Source organism: Phyllobates terribilis, unplaced genomic scaffold (genome assembly GCF_046119375.1).
Source record: "Phyllobates terribilis strain yellow unplaced genomic scaffold, ASM4611937v1 Scaffold_11__3_contigs__length_659146591, whole genome shotgun sequence".
NCBI lineage: Eukaryota > Metazoa > Chordata > Amphibia > Anura > Dendrobatidae > Phyllobates > Phyllobates terribilis.
Window position 1 is genome coordinate 50,980,961 of NW_027362771.1, and position 19,838 is coordinate 51,000,798.

Sequence of the window (19,838 nt, forward strand, 5' to 3'; positions counted from 1 at the left end):
ACTGTGCCAGCTACACAGGGAAGAGAAAACGAATGACTGCACTCCATTCCCTGCATCAGGATATTGCTGGACAAAGGCTAGCCTGTCTGTGTCCTGATCGATGGGTCTTCTACATGGGATGCAGGATTTGCACCAATGCATGTGAAGCACAGCACGTAGGTTCCCTTACTTGGGGAAGGTTTGCAAGCAATATAAAAATCCCCATTTGTTTCCCTATGTAGCTTGTAGTAGGTTACAAAAGTGTTGAAAGCCCCAGGGGATTTACAAGCTAGTGGCCATGCTTCGGTTTAGTCATTGTTTGCTACAGACATTTGAGTTTTTAGATGAGATTTCTTGCTTACTGTTCATCACTGGAAATCTCTAGGCACGAATAGTCACGAATTATTATACCATGATGAAAAGCTTCATAAAATAATAAGAGACCAAGTATAAAACCTTTCTCAAAAATAATTAGGAAAATAAATTTAGTGTTCTAAGCTATCACACTGTAACGCCTTTAGATTAGGCTATTTTTATTTTTTTTTGTTTTTTATTTCTCTTGCTTAAACCTTCCCTCGAAGAGCCATAACTTCTTCATGGGGTGGAATGGGAAACAAAAATGTAGATAGTAAGGGTTTCTTTTGTTTAATTTTTCTGTTTACTGTGCAGTAAAAATGGCATGTTCACTAGGGTTGAGCGAGTATGTTCTGTCCGAGTATGCTCGGGGCGAGCTCCGAGTATTTACAGCTGCTCAGTGATATGGTTGAATCGCTCCCGTGTGCATGATTTGCAACTGTTTGACAGCTTTAATACATGTGAGGAATGTGTAAGAAATAGACATTCCTCACATGTAATAAAACTGTCAAACAGTTGCAAATCATGCACACTGGAGCGATTCAACCATATCACCGAGCAGCTGTAAATACTCGGAGCTCGGCCCGAGCATACTCGGCGAAAGGGTTAATAGAACATACTCACTCAACACTAATGTTCACTTTATTCTGTGGGTCAGTATGTCTATGGTGATACCAAACTTAAACACACTTTTTGGTGAGTAAAAATCTTGCTAAAATAGTCTGTGTCCTATAGGCCAGAGGCAGCTTCCTCTGCAGCAGCATAGCTCTCTCTCCTCCTGCCCCACACTGATCTGTCTGATTGATTGTTGCAGGTCAGGAAAGGAATCTACCAGGACTTGCACATTACTGATGCAGGTCCTGGCTAGCTCAAGGACTTTTCAGATAATGTGATCAGTCACTTGCCTGGCAGGAACCTCAAAATGTGGTAGAGTGTACACAGCGTGCATTAGAGGTGAGTGTGTGTAGCGCAGTTTTTGTGTGTATGTATAGCAGAGCTGTTTGTATGTGGCCAAGTGTGTGGATGTACACACATCCACACACATGATATCAGTTTTGTGTACATGTGTGTGCTGCAGACAGTGTACATAATGCGTGTGGTGTTAAGCTATGTGTGTATAATACACATGCTGCAGAGAAACACTAACAATAGATCTATTGCCTCCTTACTCTACACTAGTGCATAACAATTAGTGATATTAACCCCCAACCCATTCCTTAAATTGCCAGGGAAGTTGTAATTAGTAGAAAATGGTTTTGTTTTGTTTTTTTTCTGCTTTTTTTTTTTTTTTAAACTTGGGTTTATCTTAGGACGGTTTCACACGTCCGTATATCTCCATTACCGGAAAGACCGGTACCCGAGATATCCGTGTCCCGTGTGGCAACCGTGTGCTGCATCAGGATCACACGGACCGGCGCCTTGTAATCAGCGCTACAGTTAGCGCTGTTCCCAAGCGCTGGGTGCTGAACACTGCCCTCATCATGGTTCCCTGCCGTCGCTGCAATCGGCACCAGCAGGGACAATGATGAGGGTAGTAGTGTTTGCTCCCGCAGTGTCCACCTGTGTAAAAATAAGAATAAAATAAAAAATCCTTATACTCACCTGTCCTAAGTGTCCCCCGCTGTAATCCATGCGACCGATCAGCAGAGGAGCCGGGGAGAATGAAGCGCTGCAGCGAGCGGCATTCTTTTGAGCGTTTAGTTAGCACTTTTCATACAGATTTTGTAGCGGAATCTGCTTGAAAGATGTCGGGTACACATACCATAACTCTTTTGAAGCAGCTGTGTCTTCTTTCTTTAACTGAGCTGTATAATAAGTGAGGTGAGGAAAATCCTCGTCTGATTGGTCCAAGAATTGCAATGATTGTGTGAACATAGCCTAATACTAAGGGAAACCATTTGATTTGCTAAGGATATGTAAGTGAGTCATATAATTTCTTAGAACCGAAAGGTCAAATTTAAGGGAACCTGTCATGTGGAAAAAATGTTATTAACCTGCAAATATGGGGTTAATATGCAGGTTCATATCAATATGAAGCCGTGCAGCCACCGCACTGAATGTCCGGCTGCTGGAAGGAAATTAACTTTATTCATCCCTGCCGTCTCCGGCTTTCAGTCATAGAGGCGTAGCCAGTGTGGCTTCAGCCAACGCTCAGTACATAGTATCGGGGCATGGTAACAGCCGCCAATCACTGACTGACAGCAGGCTCAGCTGTGCATCTGTACAAAGCCAGCTGTCAGTCAGTGCTGGGGTCGCGATTACAGCTGCTGCTCACTGTGTACTGAAGCTGGGCCCCTATGACTGAAAGCCCGAGGCTGCCGGGAGGAATAAAATTAATTTCCTTCCGGCAATCAGGCTTTTAGTGTGGCGGCTGCATGACTTTGGAACGCTATTGGCCTACGGATTAACCCCATATCTGCAAGTTAATAGCATTTTTTTCACATGATGGGTACCCTTTAAATTTCTCTGCCACTTGGTATGTATACTTATTGTAATTGACCTCAATATTTAGCATTGTCTGGACCAAAAAAATGGTAGCACTCATCCTTAAAACCTCAGTATGGTATTTAAATGCAGGATTTCACTTTCAAGACCTATAAGAACACTCCATTTTTCCCTGTTCACTCAAAAAAATATAATTACATGTGTATATCATACTTTTTTGTGTTCAGGATATGATTGAAAATTACGTCCACTGGAATGAAGATATTGGAGAATGGCAGCTGGTAAGCAGTTTTCTTAGATTTACTGGGAAGGTGAAAACCAGTACTTTAAACTGAACTGATAAAAGTTTTTGTCTTTCTTTGTAAGAAATGCGTTGCCTACACTGGGAACAATATGAGAAAGCAAACTCCTGTACCTGACAAGAAAGAAAAGGACGTAAGTCTCTATTTATCTTTGTAGAATGTCTTTTCTTGTTGTTTTTGCTGTTCCATGATCTTAATTTTTAACTGATTTTTATCTTTTTATGTTCAATCATTTCTGAAGACAAAAATGGCACAATATGACTACATAATATATAAAATGTATAAAAATCATATAGAAAAAGCGTGAGTACAATGTACAAACATTAACTTGTCATGTAGTGATGGAAGACTTGGATATTTAAAGGAAGACTTCTGGAATGACATATAGTAGGTTCACTGAGATTGTCAGATAATTTTTTGCTACTGCTTTGGTCACGTAGAGAAGGAAACAGTTTTTTAGCTTCATCCCCTAAAATAGACCACAGTTGGCTCACAATATATCTCCATATCTGACAGTAATTTCTTCTGAGTCATCTGATGATTTGCATTTTTGTATAGTTTAACATTTGTAGAATTTTCATTTACAATTTTTTTTTCTGTACTCAGTCTGAGTACCATTAGTATTAACACTTTCTTGAACTGGAAATCTATTTAAAAGTTTGTAACCATAAGAAGAAAAGAATGTGTCCCGCCAGAATATTATACTTTGTTTTCCTCTTTTTTTTACTTCTGCTGTATAAATTTAGCTTACTAATAAACTGGATCCAGTAGATATGCCAGGTTTTTCTCATGTAAAGAAAATCACACCATCATTTCAGAACTTTTTCCACCTTTTAATGTCACTCATAATATGTACAAATTCATTGAGAAACTGTCACAATTCCACCACTCACTGTGTCTGTACCTTCTGATGTGCAGTTTGTTTCTCCCTAACCAGTACTGGCCCTTCCTGACGAATTTTCTGGGGAGAAAAAACTGTTTTTAGGGTGTTTAAAGGAGCGCTGTAGGTTACTTTTTAACCTGCAACCCCAGTCTACAGGAGATTAGTCCCAGCGGATGGGAATAATCATGTCCCTACTGCAGGGGGCCCTCAGATTTGGGCATTTTCTTTGTCCCTACAAGCCCCAGAATGGTCTTCTGTTGATGCCTTTTTTTGATGCATTAGGGTTAATCTATGATGACCCCGGCAGGATTCAGGTCACGGAGGCAAGAATCATGAGCCTGACACTGGAGGACCACACTCCTGAGGACTATAGTACAGAGTTCCAACAATGGTTCACTGAAGTTCTGTGAAATGATGCATTCTCAGGTGCCAGTTCCGTAGAGGCCTTTCTGAAACACTTAAGGCTGCTCTGCATACTCCACCTTGTTCCTTGGGGGGAGCCCAGGCCATTCAGATCGATCCCAGATCATGGAAGCGGCAGGGTGTTTCAGTCCTCCCCCCTCCACCCCCCTGAATCTGTCCACTTACCTGAGGCAGAACCGATAGAAGATGGAGCTGTCATCTCTCTGGCTGTTGAGCGGAAACGTCGGTGAAAACTCAGGCTCTGCCTCTACTGTGGTCACGCTGGGCATTTTCTTAAGGACTGCTCGACACGCCCTCACGGAAGTAAGTTGTCGGGAAACGCCAAGTCTGGGTGATAGTCGAGAGGGTCACCCAGAATTCCAGGTACCTTTTAACTCCTCAGATAAAGTACTGCTAAACGTAGAACTACTTTCCAAGAACCAGTTGTTATCAGCGATGGCTTTCATTGACTGCGGGTCTGCAGCCAACTTTATTCAGAACTCGTTCTGAAACTAGGCTTAGGAACAGTTAGGTTGATAGGACACTGTTACTTCAGATAGTGGTGGAGTTCACACTGTAAGTGAGAACACTTCACTCTGAGTCCATCTACTTTGTTTTGAAAAATTTACCTGCTGGGTTGGTATTGGGGTTTCCATGGCTGCTTATTCACAATCCTGTTATCGATTGGTGTCTGAAGTATATTTCTTTAGTGGGGCCTCAATTGTCATAATAGATATCTTAGTTATGTGCAGATTTGCTCCACTAGTCTCGAGGTTCTGCTGGTGTACGTGAAAGGGACCAAGAATTGTGAGAAGTGGTTTAATATCAATGCGTTTCAAAGTCAACAGACTCCTTCATCAGGACAACATGTACCAACATTGTCCTGAAGAAGCAGTCTGTTGACTTAGAAACGCATTAACATTAAACCACTTTTAACAATTCTTGGTCCCTGGATCCTTGACTGGAAATTCAGTAGTTCAGAGTAAATCCGCTTTCCTGGTGTCATGGCACTTTGATTCACTGTGAATGCTGCAGCAGCTCATATCAGGCAGCCTATAGTGGATGTGAAGGCCGATCATTTGGTCAGCCATCTTAGGTTTCCTGGGAAACCTTGGGGTCTGGTCATGATTCCCTACTCATTGTGTCCTGGATGAAGTGAGTAACAGCTCAGCCGCCCCATAAAATCACGGTCTTGCTGAGCTTTCAGTATTGTGAGAGACAGCTTAGCCATCCAATCTGAGATAGGGGCATACTGAGCTGTCAGTATTGTGAGTGACAGTCCAACCGCCAATCAGGGCAGGGGCATGCTGGTCTTGTTTTAGGTATCTCCCTTTCTAGTTGATTAGCTGGCTGTCAGACAAAGTTAGAGGTAGGTGGAAGGTCCTTAAAGATGATTTCAGGGAATTAGGCTGCAAGCTTAAAGCAAGGACCTCCAAGGTGGTATTCTCTGAAATACTACCTCTACCACGTGCCACGCCAGAGAGGCAACGGGAGATTAGGGAGATAAATAAGTGGCTCAGGAACTGGTGTAGGAAGGAGGGGTTTAAGTTCCTGGAGAACTGGGCTGACTTCTCAGTTGGCTACAGATTCTACGCTAGGGACGGGCTGCACCTCAATGGGGAGGGTGCAGCTGTGCTGGGGGAGAAAGTGGCTAGAAGGTTGGAGAAGTGTTTAAACTAGGGATTGGGGGAAGGTTGTTCATTTTATAGGTGGGGAGGATAGTGCAGATAGTGACCTGGGCACAAATAAAGAAATTGGGGGTGGGGTTAGAAGAGTCAATATAGTAAGAAGGAATAGAGGTACAGAGAGATACATAAAATGCATGTACACTAATGCCAGAAGCCTCACCAACAAAATGGAGGAATTAGAATTAATTTTGTTCGAAAATAATTATGACATGGTGGGGATATCTGAGACATGGCTGGAAGAGAGCCATGACTGGGCAGTTAATTTACAGGGCTATAGTCTGTTCAGAAATGACCGTATAAACAAGCGAGGGGGGGGGTGTTTATATGTAAAATCATCCTTAAAACCCATCTTGCATGAGAATATATGTGAATCTAATGAAAATGTAGAGTCCCTGTGGGCGGAGATAAGGGGAGGGGGAAAAAATAATAAATTACTGATAGGGGTTTGTTATACTTCTCCAAAAATAATGGAAGCAGGGGAGAATATCCTCATAAAGCAAATAGATGAAGCAGCGACTCAAGGAGAAGTCATTATTATGGGGGACTTCAACTACCCTGAAATACATTGGGGAACAGAAACCTGTAGTTCAAGTAAAGGTAATAGGTTTTTGACAACTTGAGAGACAATTACCTTTCACAACTGGTTCAGGACCCAACAAGAAGGGGGGCACTGCTAGACCTAATATTAACCAACAGGCCAGACCGCATATCAAATATATGAGTTGGGGGTCACTTGGGTAATAGTGATCACAAAATAATAAGTTTTCATTTATCCTTTAATAAGATGTGTAGTAGAGGGGTTTCAAGGACACTAAACTTCAGGAGGGCAAATTTCCAACGGTTGAGAGATGATCTTGGTGCAATCAACTGGGACGATATCCTGAGAAATAAAACTACACACAGCAAATGGGAGATATTTATTAGCATCCTGAATAGGACCTGTGCACAATATATACCCTATGGGAATAAACATGCTAGAAATAGGAGGAAACCAGTATGGCTAAATAGAGCTGTAAGGGGCGCAATAAGTGACAAAAAAAAGAAGCATTTAGAGAACTAAAGCAAGTAGGTAGTGATGAGGCATTAAATAAATACAGAAAATGTAAATTAAATTCTGTAAAAACCAAATCAAGGCAGCGAAGATTGAGACAGAGACTCATTGCCAGAGAAAGTAAAAATAATCCCAAAATATTCTTTAACTACATAAATAGTAAAAAACTAAAAAATTATAGTGTTAGCCCCCTTAAAAACAGTCTGGGTGAAATGGTGGATGAGGAAAAAGCCAATATGCTAAATGATTTTTTTTTCCAACAGTATTTACATAAGAAAATGTCATGACAGAAAAAATGATTAGTGATGACAAAAATTCTCCATTAAATGTCACTTGCTTAACCCAGCAGGAAGTACGGCGGTGCCTAAAAATCACTAAAGTTGACAAATCCCCGGGCCCTGATGGGATACACCCGCGAGTACTGCAGGAATTAAGTAATGTCATAGATAGACCATTATTTTTAATCTTTAAAAATTCCATAATAACAGGGTCTGTACCACAGGACTGGCGTATAGCAAATGTGGTGCCAATATTCAAAAAGGGGACAAAAGCCGAACTTGTAAATTATAGGCCAGTAAGCTTAACCTCTACTGTGGGTAAAATCCTGGAGGGTTTCCTAAGAGATGCTATACTAGAGTATTTGAAGAAGAATAACCTCATGGCCCAATATCAACATGGGTTTACGAGGGACCGTTCCTGTCAAACTAATCTGATCAGCTTTTATGAGGAGGCAAGTTCTGGACTGGACCAAGGAAATGCAGTGGATGTTGTGTATATGGACTTTTCAAAAGCTTTTGATACGGTTCCACACAAAAGGTTGATGCATAAAATGAGAACAATGGGGATAGGGGAAAATATATGTATGTGGGTTAAGAACTGGCTCAGTGATAGGAAACAAAGGGTGGAACACACTCAGACTGGGTCTCAGTTACCAGTGGGGTACCACAGGGTCAGTATTGGGCCTGCTTCTTTTTAACATATTTATTAATGACCTTGTAGGGGGTATACAGAGTAATATTTCAATATTTGCAGATGACACTAAACTCTGCAGGGTAATCAATACGGAGGAGGACAATTTTATATTACAGGAGGATCTATGTAAACTAGAAGTTTGGGCTAATAAATGGCAAATGAGCTTTAATGGGGATAAATGTAAGGTAAATCACTTGGGTAGAGTAAATAAAATGTATAATTATATGCTTAATTGTAAAACACTGGGCAAAACTGTCACTGAAAAAGACCTGGGTGTATTGGTGGACAACAAGGTCACGTTTAATGGCCAGTGTCAGGCAGCTGCTGCAAAGGCAAATAAAATAATGGAATGCATTAAAAGAGGCATAGATGCTCATGAGGAGAACATAATTTTACCTCTATACAAGTCATTAGTGCGACCACACTTAGAATACTGTGTACTGTTCTGGTCTCCGGTTTATAAGAAAGACATAGCTGAACTAGAGAGGGTGCAGAGAAGAGCGACCAAGGTTATTAGAGGACTGCATTACCAAGACAGGTTATTACACTTGGGGTTATTTACTGTTGAAAAACGAAGGCTTAGGGGTGATCTTATTACTATGTACAAGTATATGAGGGGACAGTACAAAGACCTTTCTACTGATCTTTTTACTCTGAGGCCAGAGACGGTTACAAGGGGGCATCTTCTACGTCTGGAGGAAAGAAGGTTTAATCATAATCACAGACGGGGATTCTTTACTGTAAGAGCAGTGAGACTATGGAACTCTCTGCCGCATGATGTTGTAATGAGTGATTCACTACTAAAATTTAAGAAGGGCATGGATGCCTTTTTTGAAAAGTATAATATTACAGGTTATATATACTAGATTCCTTGATAGGGCGTTGATCCAGGGAACTAGTCTGATTGTCGTATGGAGTCAGGAAAGAATTTTTTTCCCCAATGTGGAGCTTGGTGTTTGCCACATGGGTTTTTTTTTGCCTTTCTCTGGATCAACATGTTAGGCTATGGGTTGAACTAGATGGACTTAGTCTTCCTTCAACCTTAAAAACTATGTTACTATGTCAGTGTCTGATTATTGCGTAGCCTTAGGCGCCTTGTTTTCCAGTGCTCTGTTTCTGTTCTTTTGCTGTCCGACCTTGTACCTTGCCTTTGACCATCTGTTTGCCTAGCCCCATTGTCTTGATGTGCTAACTTTCTTTAGCTCTGACCTCGAAGTTTGACCTGACTATGCCTTTGTCTTACCCCTCTGTTTATGACGAGCTCTCTGACCCCGGACCTCTTAACTGCCCTGTCTCACGGCTTGTCTGTGAGTAGCAACTTAGCGTCACAGAAACAAACAGAAATCTTTTTGAGTGGTTAAAATAAAAATGACAAAACTAAAATAATGAACTAATAAATAATTGTGAACACTCTTGTAGCACAATAATGACCCTAAGCATACATCCAAATCAGCAAAAGAAAAAGATCAAAGTTGAAAAATAAAAAACTAGAGAGACTACCCAATGAACTGTATGGAAATTCAGTTGTTTACTTTTGAGTTTATTGCTTTTTTTGCCATCACATATACAATTTTTTTTATTTTATAGTTCAGGTATTGTGTGATACTTTATATGTGCCGAAAACAAAATATTTTCCTTGCGCAAAAAAAAAAAAACTAACATAGAAACTCCAGTAATCATGTAAAGAAAAATAGTTTTAATTACTTTTGGCTGTTATCTTTTATTCTGTTAACCAGTTGCTAGTTTACTGTTTTTGTTTGTGTATTATATCTTACATAACCCTCCAGTATTGGCCGGTGACTGAGTTGTATTTTTTGCTTATTTTTCAGCCTTTTGAAGTGGATTTGTCCCATGTATATTTGGCTTACACAGAGGAGAGCCTTCGCCAGTCCTTAATGAAGCTAGAAAGGCCTAGAACATCAAAAGGAAAAACAAGACCCAAGACAGGTCGGAGGTATGTGTGAGGCTTTGTCATGCTCGAGACATAAAGCTGAAACTACCACTGTGGCATGTCACTACTACTGATCAAGCTCCAAGGCAGCACAGTGCAGGGAAAGTGCTGGGTCATACCTAAAGTGGAACAGTTCTGATCGTTTACCATTTGTTGTGGGTTTTTGTTTTTTTTTATTAGGGGAAGAAACGGACTTATGTATTAATTAAACTGCATATATTTTATTGGGTAGAAAATACCATGTTTTTTGCCTTCCATATAGTTATCAGCATGGTGTTAAATTGTAAAACGGCTATAAAATTACACCTTAATTTTGATAATTAACCATGAAAAGACTGCACTCTTGTTCTCATGTTTCTTGTGTACACCGTGCACTGAGGATTTTTGTTAGCCTTTTGATGATGTTGCTACAAAATAACACAACTTGTACATGGAAGTTGATAAACGGAATAGGCTCTATTAACACAATCCTCTATTCATGTTATGGCCCAAACATATCCATAGAGCTCTATGGACCTGAGGTCAAAGTAAGTGGCCACTCATGAAAACAATTGCTGGCAACACCGTGCATAGATCTGTCATGGCAACAATAACAATCTAGGAAGTACAGAGACTTCCAACAATTCCATACAGCCCATGAGCCGAGCAGAAATGGAGAGGCTTAGCGCTTCTGTCTCTTTCCTTTAGTAATTGCTGGATGCTCACCATCCCCGAGCGCTTTCTTTTGACTCTGTAACATTAACCCTCAAACTTCAGTAACTGAGTCCCTTATATGCAACTAGGAATTAAGAAGCTTATTTAAAGGTGACAGTGGGCCCCATATCTACTGGCTGTAGAATTGCCACTTAATAATACTATTTTATAACTATTGTACATTATTTATTGCGACTTTGTTGTATTTTGTTACTTCAGTAATTGGGCAAAATCCACTTGTCTTGGAGGACACTGATTCTCTCCTTCTGTTACACTACTTCTCACATACAAGTATATATTACACCTTTTTATTTTTAATATGTACAGTACAGACCAAAAGTTTGGACACGCCTTCTCATTTAAAGATTTTTCTGTATTTTCATGACTATGAAAATTGTACATTCACACTGAAGGCATCAAAACTATGAATTAACACATGTGGAATTATATACTTAACAAAAAAGTGTGAAACAACTGAAAATATGTCTTATATTCTAGGTTCTTCAAAGTAGCCACCTTTTGCTTCGATGACTGCTTTGCACACTCTTGGCATTCTCTTGATGAGCTTCAAGAGGTAGTCACCGGAAATGGTCTTCCAACAATCTTGAAGGAGTTCCCAGAGATGCTTAGCACTTGTTGGCCCTTTTGCCTTCACTCTGCGGTCCAGCTCACCCCAAACCATCTCGATTGGGTTCAGGTCTGGTGACTGTGGAGGCCAGGTCATCTGGCGTAGCACCCCATCACTTTCCCTCTTGGTCAAATAGCCCTTACACAGCCTGGAGGTGTGTTTGGGGTCATTGTCGTGTTGAAAAATAAATGATGGTCCAACTAAACGCAAACCGGATGGAATAGCATGCCGCTGCAAGATGCTGTGGTAGCCATGCTGGTTCAGTATGCCTTCAATTTTGAATAAATCCCCAACAGTGTCACCAGCAAAGCACCCCCACACCATCACACCTCCTCCTCCATGCTTCACGGTGGGAACCAGGCATGTAGAGTCCATCCGTTCACCTTTTCTGCGTCGCACAAAGACACGGTGGTTGGAACCAAAGATCTCAAATTTGGACTCATCAGACCAAAGCACAGATTTCCACTGGTCTAATGTCCATTCCTTGTGTTCTTTAGCCCAAACAAGTCTCTTCTGCTTGTTGCCTGTCCTTAGCAGTGGTTTCCTAGCAGCTATTTTACCATGAAGGCCTGCTGCACAAAGTCTCCTCTTAACAGTTGTTGTAGAGATGTGTCTGCTGCTAGAACTCTGTGTGGCATTGACCTGGTCTCTAATCTGAGCTGCTGTTAACCTGCTTTTTCTGAGGCTAGTGACTTGGATAAACTTATCCTCAGAAGCAGAGGTGACTCTTGGTCTTCCTTTCCTGAGCAGTCCTCATGTGAGCCAGTTTCTTTGTAGCGCTTGATGGTTTTTGCAACTGCACTTGGGGACACTTTCAACGTTTTCCCAGTTTTTCGCACTGACTGACCTTCATTTTTTAAAGTAATGATGGCCACTCGCTTTTCTTTACTTAGCTGCTTTTTTTCTTGCCATAATACAAATTCTAACAGTCTATTCAGTAGGACTATAAGCTGTGTATCCACCAGACTTCTCCACAACACAACTGATGGTCCCAACCTCATTTATAAGGCAAGAAATCCCACTTATTAAACCTGACCGGGCACACCTGTGAAGTGAAAACCATTTCCGATGACTACCTCTTGAAGCTCATCAAGAGAATGCCAAGAGTGTGCAAAGCAGTCATCAAAGCAAAAGGTGGCTAATTTGAAGAACCTAGAATATAAGACATATTTTCAGTTGTTTCACACTTTTTTGTTAAGTATATACTGTAATTCCACATGTGTTAATTCATAGTTTTGATGCCTTCAGTGTGAATGTACAGTTTTCATAGTCATGAAAATACAGAAAAATCTTTAAATGATAAGGTGTGTCCAAACGTTTGGTCTGTACTGTAGATATGATTTCTCGCTGTTACAAGCCCAAAGCCTGAGGCTGCTTTATTGAGTTTCTGATGACATGTCCACTTCTAAATCCTTAGGTGAATCCAAATCACACAGTGATATCCACACATACACACAAATACAGTGGTGAGAATAAGTGTTTGCCCCCTTCCTGATTTCTTATTCTTTTGCATGCTTGTCACACTTAAATGTTTCAGATCACAAAACAAATGTAAATATTAGACAAAGATAACACAAGTAAACACAAAATGCTGTTTTTAAATGAAGGTCTTTATTATTAAGGGAAAAAGAAATCCAAACCTACAGGGCCCTGTGTGAAAAAAAGTGATTGCCCCCTAAACCTAATAACTGGTTGGGCCACCCTTAGCGAGAACAACTGCAATCAAGCATTTAAGATGACTAACAATGAGTCTTATACAACGCTCTGGAGGAATTTTGACCTACTCTTCTTTGCAAAATTGTCGTAATTCAGCCATATTGGAGGGTTTCCGAGCATATACTGCCTTTTTAAGGTCATGCCACAGTATCTCAATCGGATTAAGGTCAGAACTTTGACTAGGCTACTCCAAAGTCTTAATTTTGTTCTTCTTAAGCCATTCAGAGGTGGACTTGCTGGTGTGTTTTGGATCATTGTCCTGCTGCACAGGGCTGTGGAGTCGGTAAACCAAACCTTCGACTCCGACTCCTCAATTTCCATGACACCGACTCCAGCTACGACTCAGACTCCCTCATACATGGCTCGTGTTTAAGTGATAAATTTACGGTAGGACACATTTTTCTCAGCTAAAAGTCTAGACCCTTATATCAGCAATAGGACAGACATTTATAGAACATTTCATAACTTTCCCAAATTCTTGAAAAAATATTCCTCACAAACTGCATTTAACTACTGTACTCAATTTATTATATATTTTTGGAGTCGGTCCATTTTATACAGACTCCAACTCCGACTCCACCAAAATGGGCACCGACTCCACAACTTCGACTCCACAGCCTTTCTGCTGCATAACCCAAGTGCACTTCAGCTTAAGGTCATGAACAGATGGCCAGACATTCTCCTTCAGGATTTTTTTTTGGTAGACTGCAGAATTCATGGTTTCATTTACCACAAAACAGCCCCAAACCATAACACTACCACCTCCATATTTTACTGTTTGTATGATGTTCCTTTTCTGAAATACTGTGTTACTTCTACGCCAGATGTACTGGGACATGCACCTTTCAAAAAGTTAAACTTTTTGTCTCATCAGGTCACAGAGTATTCTTCCAAAAGTCTTGGCGATCATCAAGATGTTTTCTGGCAAGGCTGAGATGAGCCTTTATGTTCTTTTTGCTCATCAGTGGTGCTAGTCTTGGAATTCTGCCATGTATGCCATTTTTGCCAAGTCTCCTTCTTAGCACTGCTGCCTTGCATTGCTGGGGTCCTGGGTTCAAATCCCACCAAGGACCACATCTGCAAGGAGTTTCCTCCGGGTTCTCCGGTTTCCTTCCACATTCCAAAGACATACTGATAGGGAATGTAGATTATCGGCACTGTCCCCATTGGGGCTCACAATGTCTGTAAATTGTCTGAATTGTAAAGCGCTGTGGAATACTGTATATTGGCGCTATATAAATAAAAAGATTATTATTCTTCTTATGGTGGAGTCATGAACACTGACCTTGACTGAGGCAAGTGAGGCCTGCAGTTCTTTGGATGTTGTTGTGGTGTCTTTTATGACCTCTTGGATGAGTCTTCGCTGCGCTCTTTGGGTAATTTTGGTTGGCCGGCCACTCCTGGTAAGGTTCACCACTGTTCCATGTTTTTGCCATTTGAGGAGAATAGCTCTCACTGTGGTTCGCTGGCGTCTCAAAGCTTTAAAAATGGCTTTATAACCTCCGGCTTGTTTTATGTTTTGGTAGGATAGATCTAAGGTTGAGGAGCAGGTCTGCAGATGAGGTGGGTGGGGAGGTAAGAGGGAAGGAGAGATGATTATTTGGGTAGAGGGTACTGGGGTTTGGTTATAGTGAAGGAGAGTGAGGATTAGTGGTGCAAAGACAGTAAGGGCAAATGTAAGCATAATGAAGGTTTAAGTGTGAATGAGAAAGAGGAACGAAGTCTAATTAGTAAGTAGTGATTTGTACCTTCTGGCCAATTTCTGGTATATTTCTGTTAAGACCCTTAAGAGCGACCCTTCAGAGCCAGACCCACAGTCTTCGCCACACCTGGGACTCTAGATTTATGAAGCTCTTAATAGCACATGGGGTGGATCCGCTGTGAACAGGAGGGGAGGAGTCACGGGGAGACTGCTCACAAAAGCACGGGGAGGGGTAGTAATTAGGAGACAGAGGCTAAGTGCGTTCAGGGAATAGACAGCTAGGGACCAGTGTGTATTGGGATCAAAGGATTGAGATGATAAAATTTGGAGATGGGTTCAGAAGATATACCAGGAGAGACAGAAAGATACAATATGGAAGGCAGTCAGATATGCAGGGCGGGTTTTCAGATGGGTTCAGAAGATATACCAGGAGATACAGAAAGATACAGTATGGAAGGCAGTCAGATATTCAGGGCGGGTTTTCAGATGGGTTCAGAAGATATACCAGGAGATACAGAAAGATACAGTATGGAAGGCAGTCAGATATTCAGGGCGGGTTTTCAGATGGGTTCAGAAGATATACCAGGAGATACAGAAAGATACAATATGGAAGGCAGTCAGATATTCAGGGCGGGTTTTCAGATGGGTTCAGAAGATATACCAGGAGATACAGAAAGATACAGTATGGAAGGCAGTCAGATATTCAGGGCAGGTTTTCAGATGGGTTCAGAAGATATACCAGGAGATACAGAAAGATACAGTATGGAAGGCAGTCAGATATTCAGGGCAGGTTTTCAGATGGGTTCAGAAGATATACCAGGAGATACAGAAAGATACAGTATGGAAGGCAGTCAGATATTCAGGGCAGGTTTTCAGATGGGTTCAGAAGATATACCAGGAGATACAGAAAGATACAGTATGGAAGGCAGTCAGATATTCAGGGCGGGTTTTCAGATGGGTTCAGAAGATATACCAGGAGATACAGAAAGATACAATATGGAAGGCAGTCAGATATTCAGGGCAGGTTTTCAGATGGGTTCAGAAGACATACCTGTAGATGAAGCCAACAGATTGTCAGATGAAGAGTGATGGTGAGGGGTTATATTTCTGGCATATTTCTGTTAAGACCCTTAAGAGCGACCCTTCAGAGCCAGACCCACAGTCTTCGCCACACCTGGGACTCTATTTCATGTGGTAATAACTGTAAAACGCTTCAACAGATCTCAGTGATTTTGAGCTTTTTTGTAACCTGTACACATTTGTTTCTCATTTCATGGTAAATTTATGTCAATATTTTCTGTGTTTATTTATAAAAATATCAGAAGTTTGACTAAAAATTAGCTATTTTCAAACTTTGAATGATTATTCCTTTAATCCAGACATTATACCACATAAAATAGTCATTAAATAAAATTTCCCTCATGTCTTCTTTTTACAAGCACCATTTGTAAAATATTCATTTATTTTGTTAGGATGTTAGAAGGTTTAAAATTGTAGCAGCAATTTTTTTAATTTTTTTTTAAGGAAATTTACAAAACTTATATTTTTTAGCAACCTATACAGTTTTGAAGTGGCTTTGGGGGTCCTACATGTCATAAAATCCCCAAAAGTGATTCCATTTTAAAAACAACACCCCTCAACATATTCATATCTGCTGTCAGCTAGTTTATTAACCCTTCAGGTGCTTTTCAGAAATTAATACAAAGTGCCATGACAGGAAGGAAAAATGTTATTTTTACTACCTAAATGTTGCTAACTTCTGAACAGGCCGCTATAACCGACAGACTTTTAAGGCTTTTATTTGGTTGTGAATTGTCATGGTTAACATCAGGACCAGACAATCATGATCTCAGGGTGCCAATGGGGTTAAAGAGGGAGCACCTGCACTCTGTTAACCATCTAGATGCTGTAGTTACTATTGATTGCAGCATCTAAGGGGTTAAAAAGCCAAGGTCGGTGCCTACATTAATCATGGCTGATGCAGCAGGTCACTAGGGGGTTAAGTGTGACACACATGCAAAAGAATAAGAAATCAGGAAGGGGGCAAACACTTTTTCACACCACTGTATATGGCATGTACATACAGTGTATTTCAGATTAGGATCCCAATTTGGCCATTCTATAAATTATTAGTGTACTCCTGTAAGAGATGTTATTGCTCATAGATTTATATAAATCTATGAGCAATCTCGAGATATATCAATGTAATTATATTGCTCATATCAGATAGTGTCAGTATTAACCACACTATATCCCCTTTCCTTTCCTGTAGGAAGCGGTCAGCAAAACCAGAAGCAGTGATTGACTCATTGCTGCAGTAGCTGTTTCTGCACTGGCGTATGAAGAATGCTGTGTGAACAATGGTCGTAGATGGAATTGTAAATCCAATGCAGGGAGGCAGATTGTAATGGATACCTTGTGTAGGCTTTGTATGATAATCCCTGTGAAACCCGTGTCTTAATATATTGTGACATGCCTCATTATCGTAAGTTCATCATTAACATTCGTCCTGGGTAATGGATATAATGTAACATGTCTCCTGTGTTCTACCAGGACAGGTAGCATTTCAGATCACTTGACAAGAATCTTCTATTTTTGCCCCTGAGTTATCTGTGTAACCTTACTTGCATGGCTTGGCGTATGACCAGGAAGCTTTGTCCCTATAATTGTATCATATTTATATCCAGATAAGGCAAGCTGTAGCTCTGAACATGCTGGCTTTTGTAGTTCTACTGCATCTAGAGATTTACCTACAACTTTACACGTTGCTTTTTTTGTCTGTCAGTGAAGCATAAGGTCTCCAGCTCTCATTCTGTCCATAAAAGGCATATTTAAAAAAGAAGCAAACTTAAAGGGGTTGTCAGTTGAAGACAGTCAACTACCAACAGGATATCACACGTCATAGGATAGGTGATAACTTGTCGATTGGTGGTGATCGCATAATATGGAACTTTTATGCCTGTTAGAATGGAGCATCAGTGCACATGCTCAATAGTCGCTCCATATATTCTCTATGGGACTGCCAAGCGTTATTTTCAGCTTTTTCTGGCATGGCAGCCCATAGAGACTGAATGGTGGTTGGGAGTCCCAACTTGCTGCTCCATTTTGTATTGAGAATAAAATTGCTCCGTCGGGATAAAAAATTCCCTGTTGTGCCAGTCAGTGCAGGTCCGAGCTGTCGGGCCCTTACCGATCAGTGAAATATCACCTATCCTGGCTTGTTTATATATACGCCACTGGAATATATAAAGGGCTCTTGATTAAATATCAGCCAAATATTTAATTGGAGATTAACCCTTACAAACATGTACACTTTCACTGGAGACTCCATTTAACAACCTAGATAAGAAGATGAGGGGCCGCCAATCCAATATATTAATAAAGATTTGCTCTTAGCCAATCCAGCATGCTGCCCCTTTCCACACCATAAACCAACGGTTCCTATGCAATTTAAGCACCCATCGTATTTTCTGTGGAAACGCTATTGTCATTGATGGATAAATTAAAGTTGGTAATTCTGTGCTCCTTAACACAGAAGCTACATGACCCATTCATATTTATTGTGGTGTCCCAGGCTAGCGTGACCCTAATAATTGGAAGATCTGAAGAGACATCCTACCATGTTAATGTAGGCAAGATGACCTCTGTTTCCTAGTCCCAGTCTATAGTGTATCACTTATAGGATGTTACTGTATCTCACTGTGTAACCACGTCATCGTCCTTTACTTCTACTTTATATTTATTTCATGTATATTTGTGTGGATATTTCATGGCCTAATGTACAGTTTTTTTGGTTGTATTTTTTTTAAAGACTTATGTCCATTTTTATACTTCACTATGTTGTCATTGTTCACCTTTTTTTTTTCTTTCATGTAGCAAATTGTGAACCACAGGGTTGTTGGCAAATGGAACAAATATTTTCTGATTTGCTTGGAAAAAGAGATAGAAAAGGTTTCATCTAATATCTATTAATAAGCCTCACTAACCCTTTATACATGTCATGTATAGTATTGTGTACTGTGCCTCCCGCGGGCCATTTGTGAAGCGTCGCGGGCAAAGTACTGTAATTGGGCTGGGATGGTTCTGATCATTACTGCCTTTATAGATTTCTCACCTGGAGCAGTTTTGTCATATCAAGGCATTTCCCGATTTATTCATTATTATCTATACAAAGCTGGAGATTGGGAAGCCTATTCTGTAGCATTGGAAGATAGCTTGGCCTTCCTGTGCATGCCTCGTTAACTATTTTATGGAAATGTGGTGAACACTTGCACTGTATGGACTGTTCTTTTCTGTACTTAACAGTCAGGAATGAACGAATAAGGCTGAGGTGTAGAGAACAAATGCAAGTCTATGAATATATCATTGTAGCACTATACAGGCTTATGTGAGAACTGATATCTAGTGTTACAGGCAAATTATTGATTTCAGAAATATTTTCTTTCATCTTCCATTAAACCATTTACTTGAACTCCATCACATTTCAAGGTGATAAACTATAGACATAACTTCTTTTACCTAACTATCGCTATGGTCATTTCATAACCTTTCTCAGAGTCCGACTCTTTTTGAAATAAATCTTCCTTGTATTTGAACAATGTGTATTGTGAATTATTGGGATGTGTCTTTACCAGTTTGTTATCCTAATATATATGAGAGATTGTCCTATTGGATCCGTAGAATATAAAGAGAGTGAGAGGTATCTGTGTACATGAAATGTGAAAGGAAACTGGGCGTTACACAACAACTGCTGTGAAATCTTGCATATGTAATTATAAAAACTAAAATTGCAAAAAGTTGTTTGTTTTTTACATTATAAGTTCATCATGTCCTGATTCAATGCAATCTGAAGCGGTGAGTCCTAGATGTAGTCCCACAGACGTTTCAAATTATTACAGTGGCTTGTGAAAGTATTCACCCCCTCCCTTGGCATTTTCCGTGTTTCGCCATCTTACAACCTGGAATTCACTGTTTTTTATTTTTTAAGGATTTGCATCAGTTTATGTAAAGAACATGCCTATAACTGTGAACATTTGGTTTTCTTTTTATTGTGCAGCAAACAACAAAGGACA

At 40.4% G+C, this 19,838-nt stretch overlaps 1 protein-coding gene across 2 annotated transcripts in view; it reads left to right on the plus strand.

Moving 5' to 3' along the window:
* The window catches only part of KIF3A (kinesin family member 3A), a 93,767-nt gene extending 74,403 nt beyond the window's left edge, over window positions 1-19,364 (plus strand). For both annotated transcript variants that reach the window (XM_073651235.1, XM_073651236.1), the window contains 4 exons: window positions 3,006-3,059; window positions 3,145-3,213; window positions 9,906-10,030; window positions 17,039-19,364. In XM_073651235.1, the coding sequence (XP_073507336.1) occupies window positions 3,006-3,059; window positions 3,145-3,213; window positions 9,906-10,030; window positions 17,039-17,087 (297 nt within the window). In that variant the 3' untranslated portion in view covers window positions 17,088-19,364. The remainder of the gene's footprint in view (window positions 1-3,005; window positions 3,060-3,144; window positions 3,214-9,905; window positions 10,031-17,038) is intronic.
* Window positions 19,365-19,838: the final 474 nt, after the last annotated feature.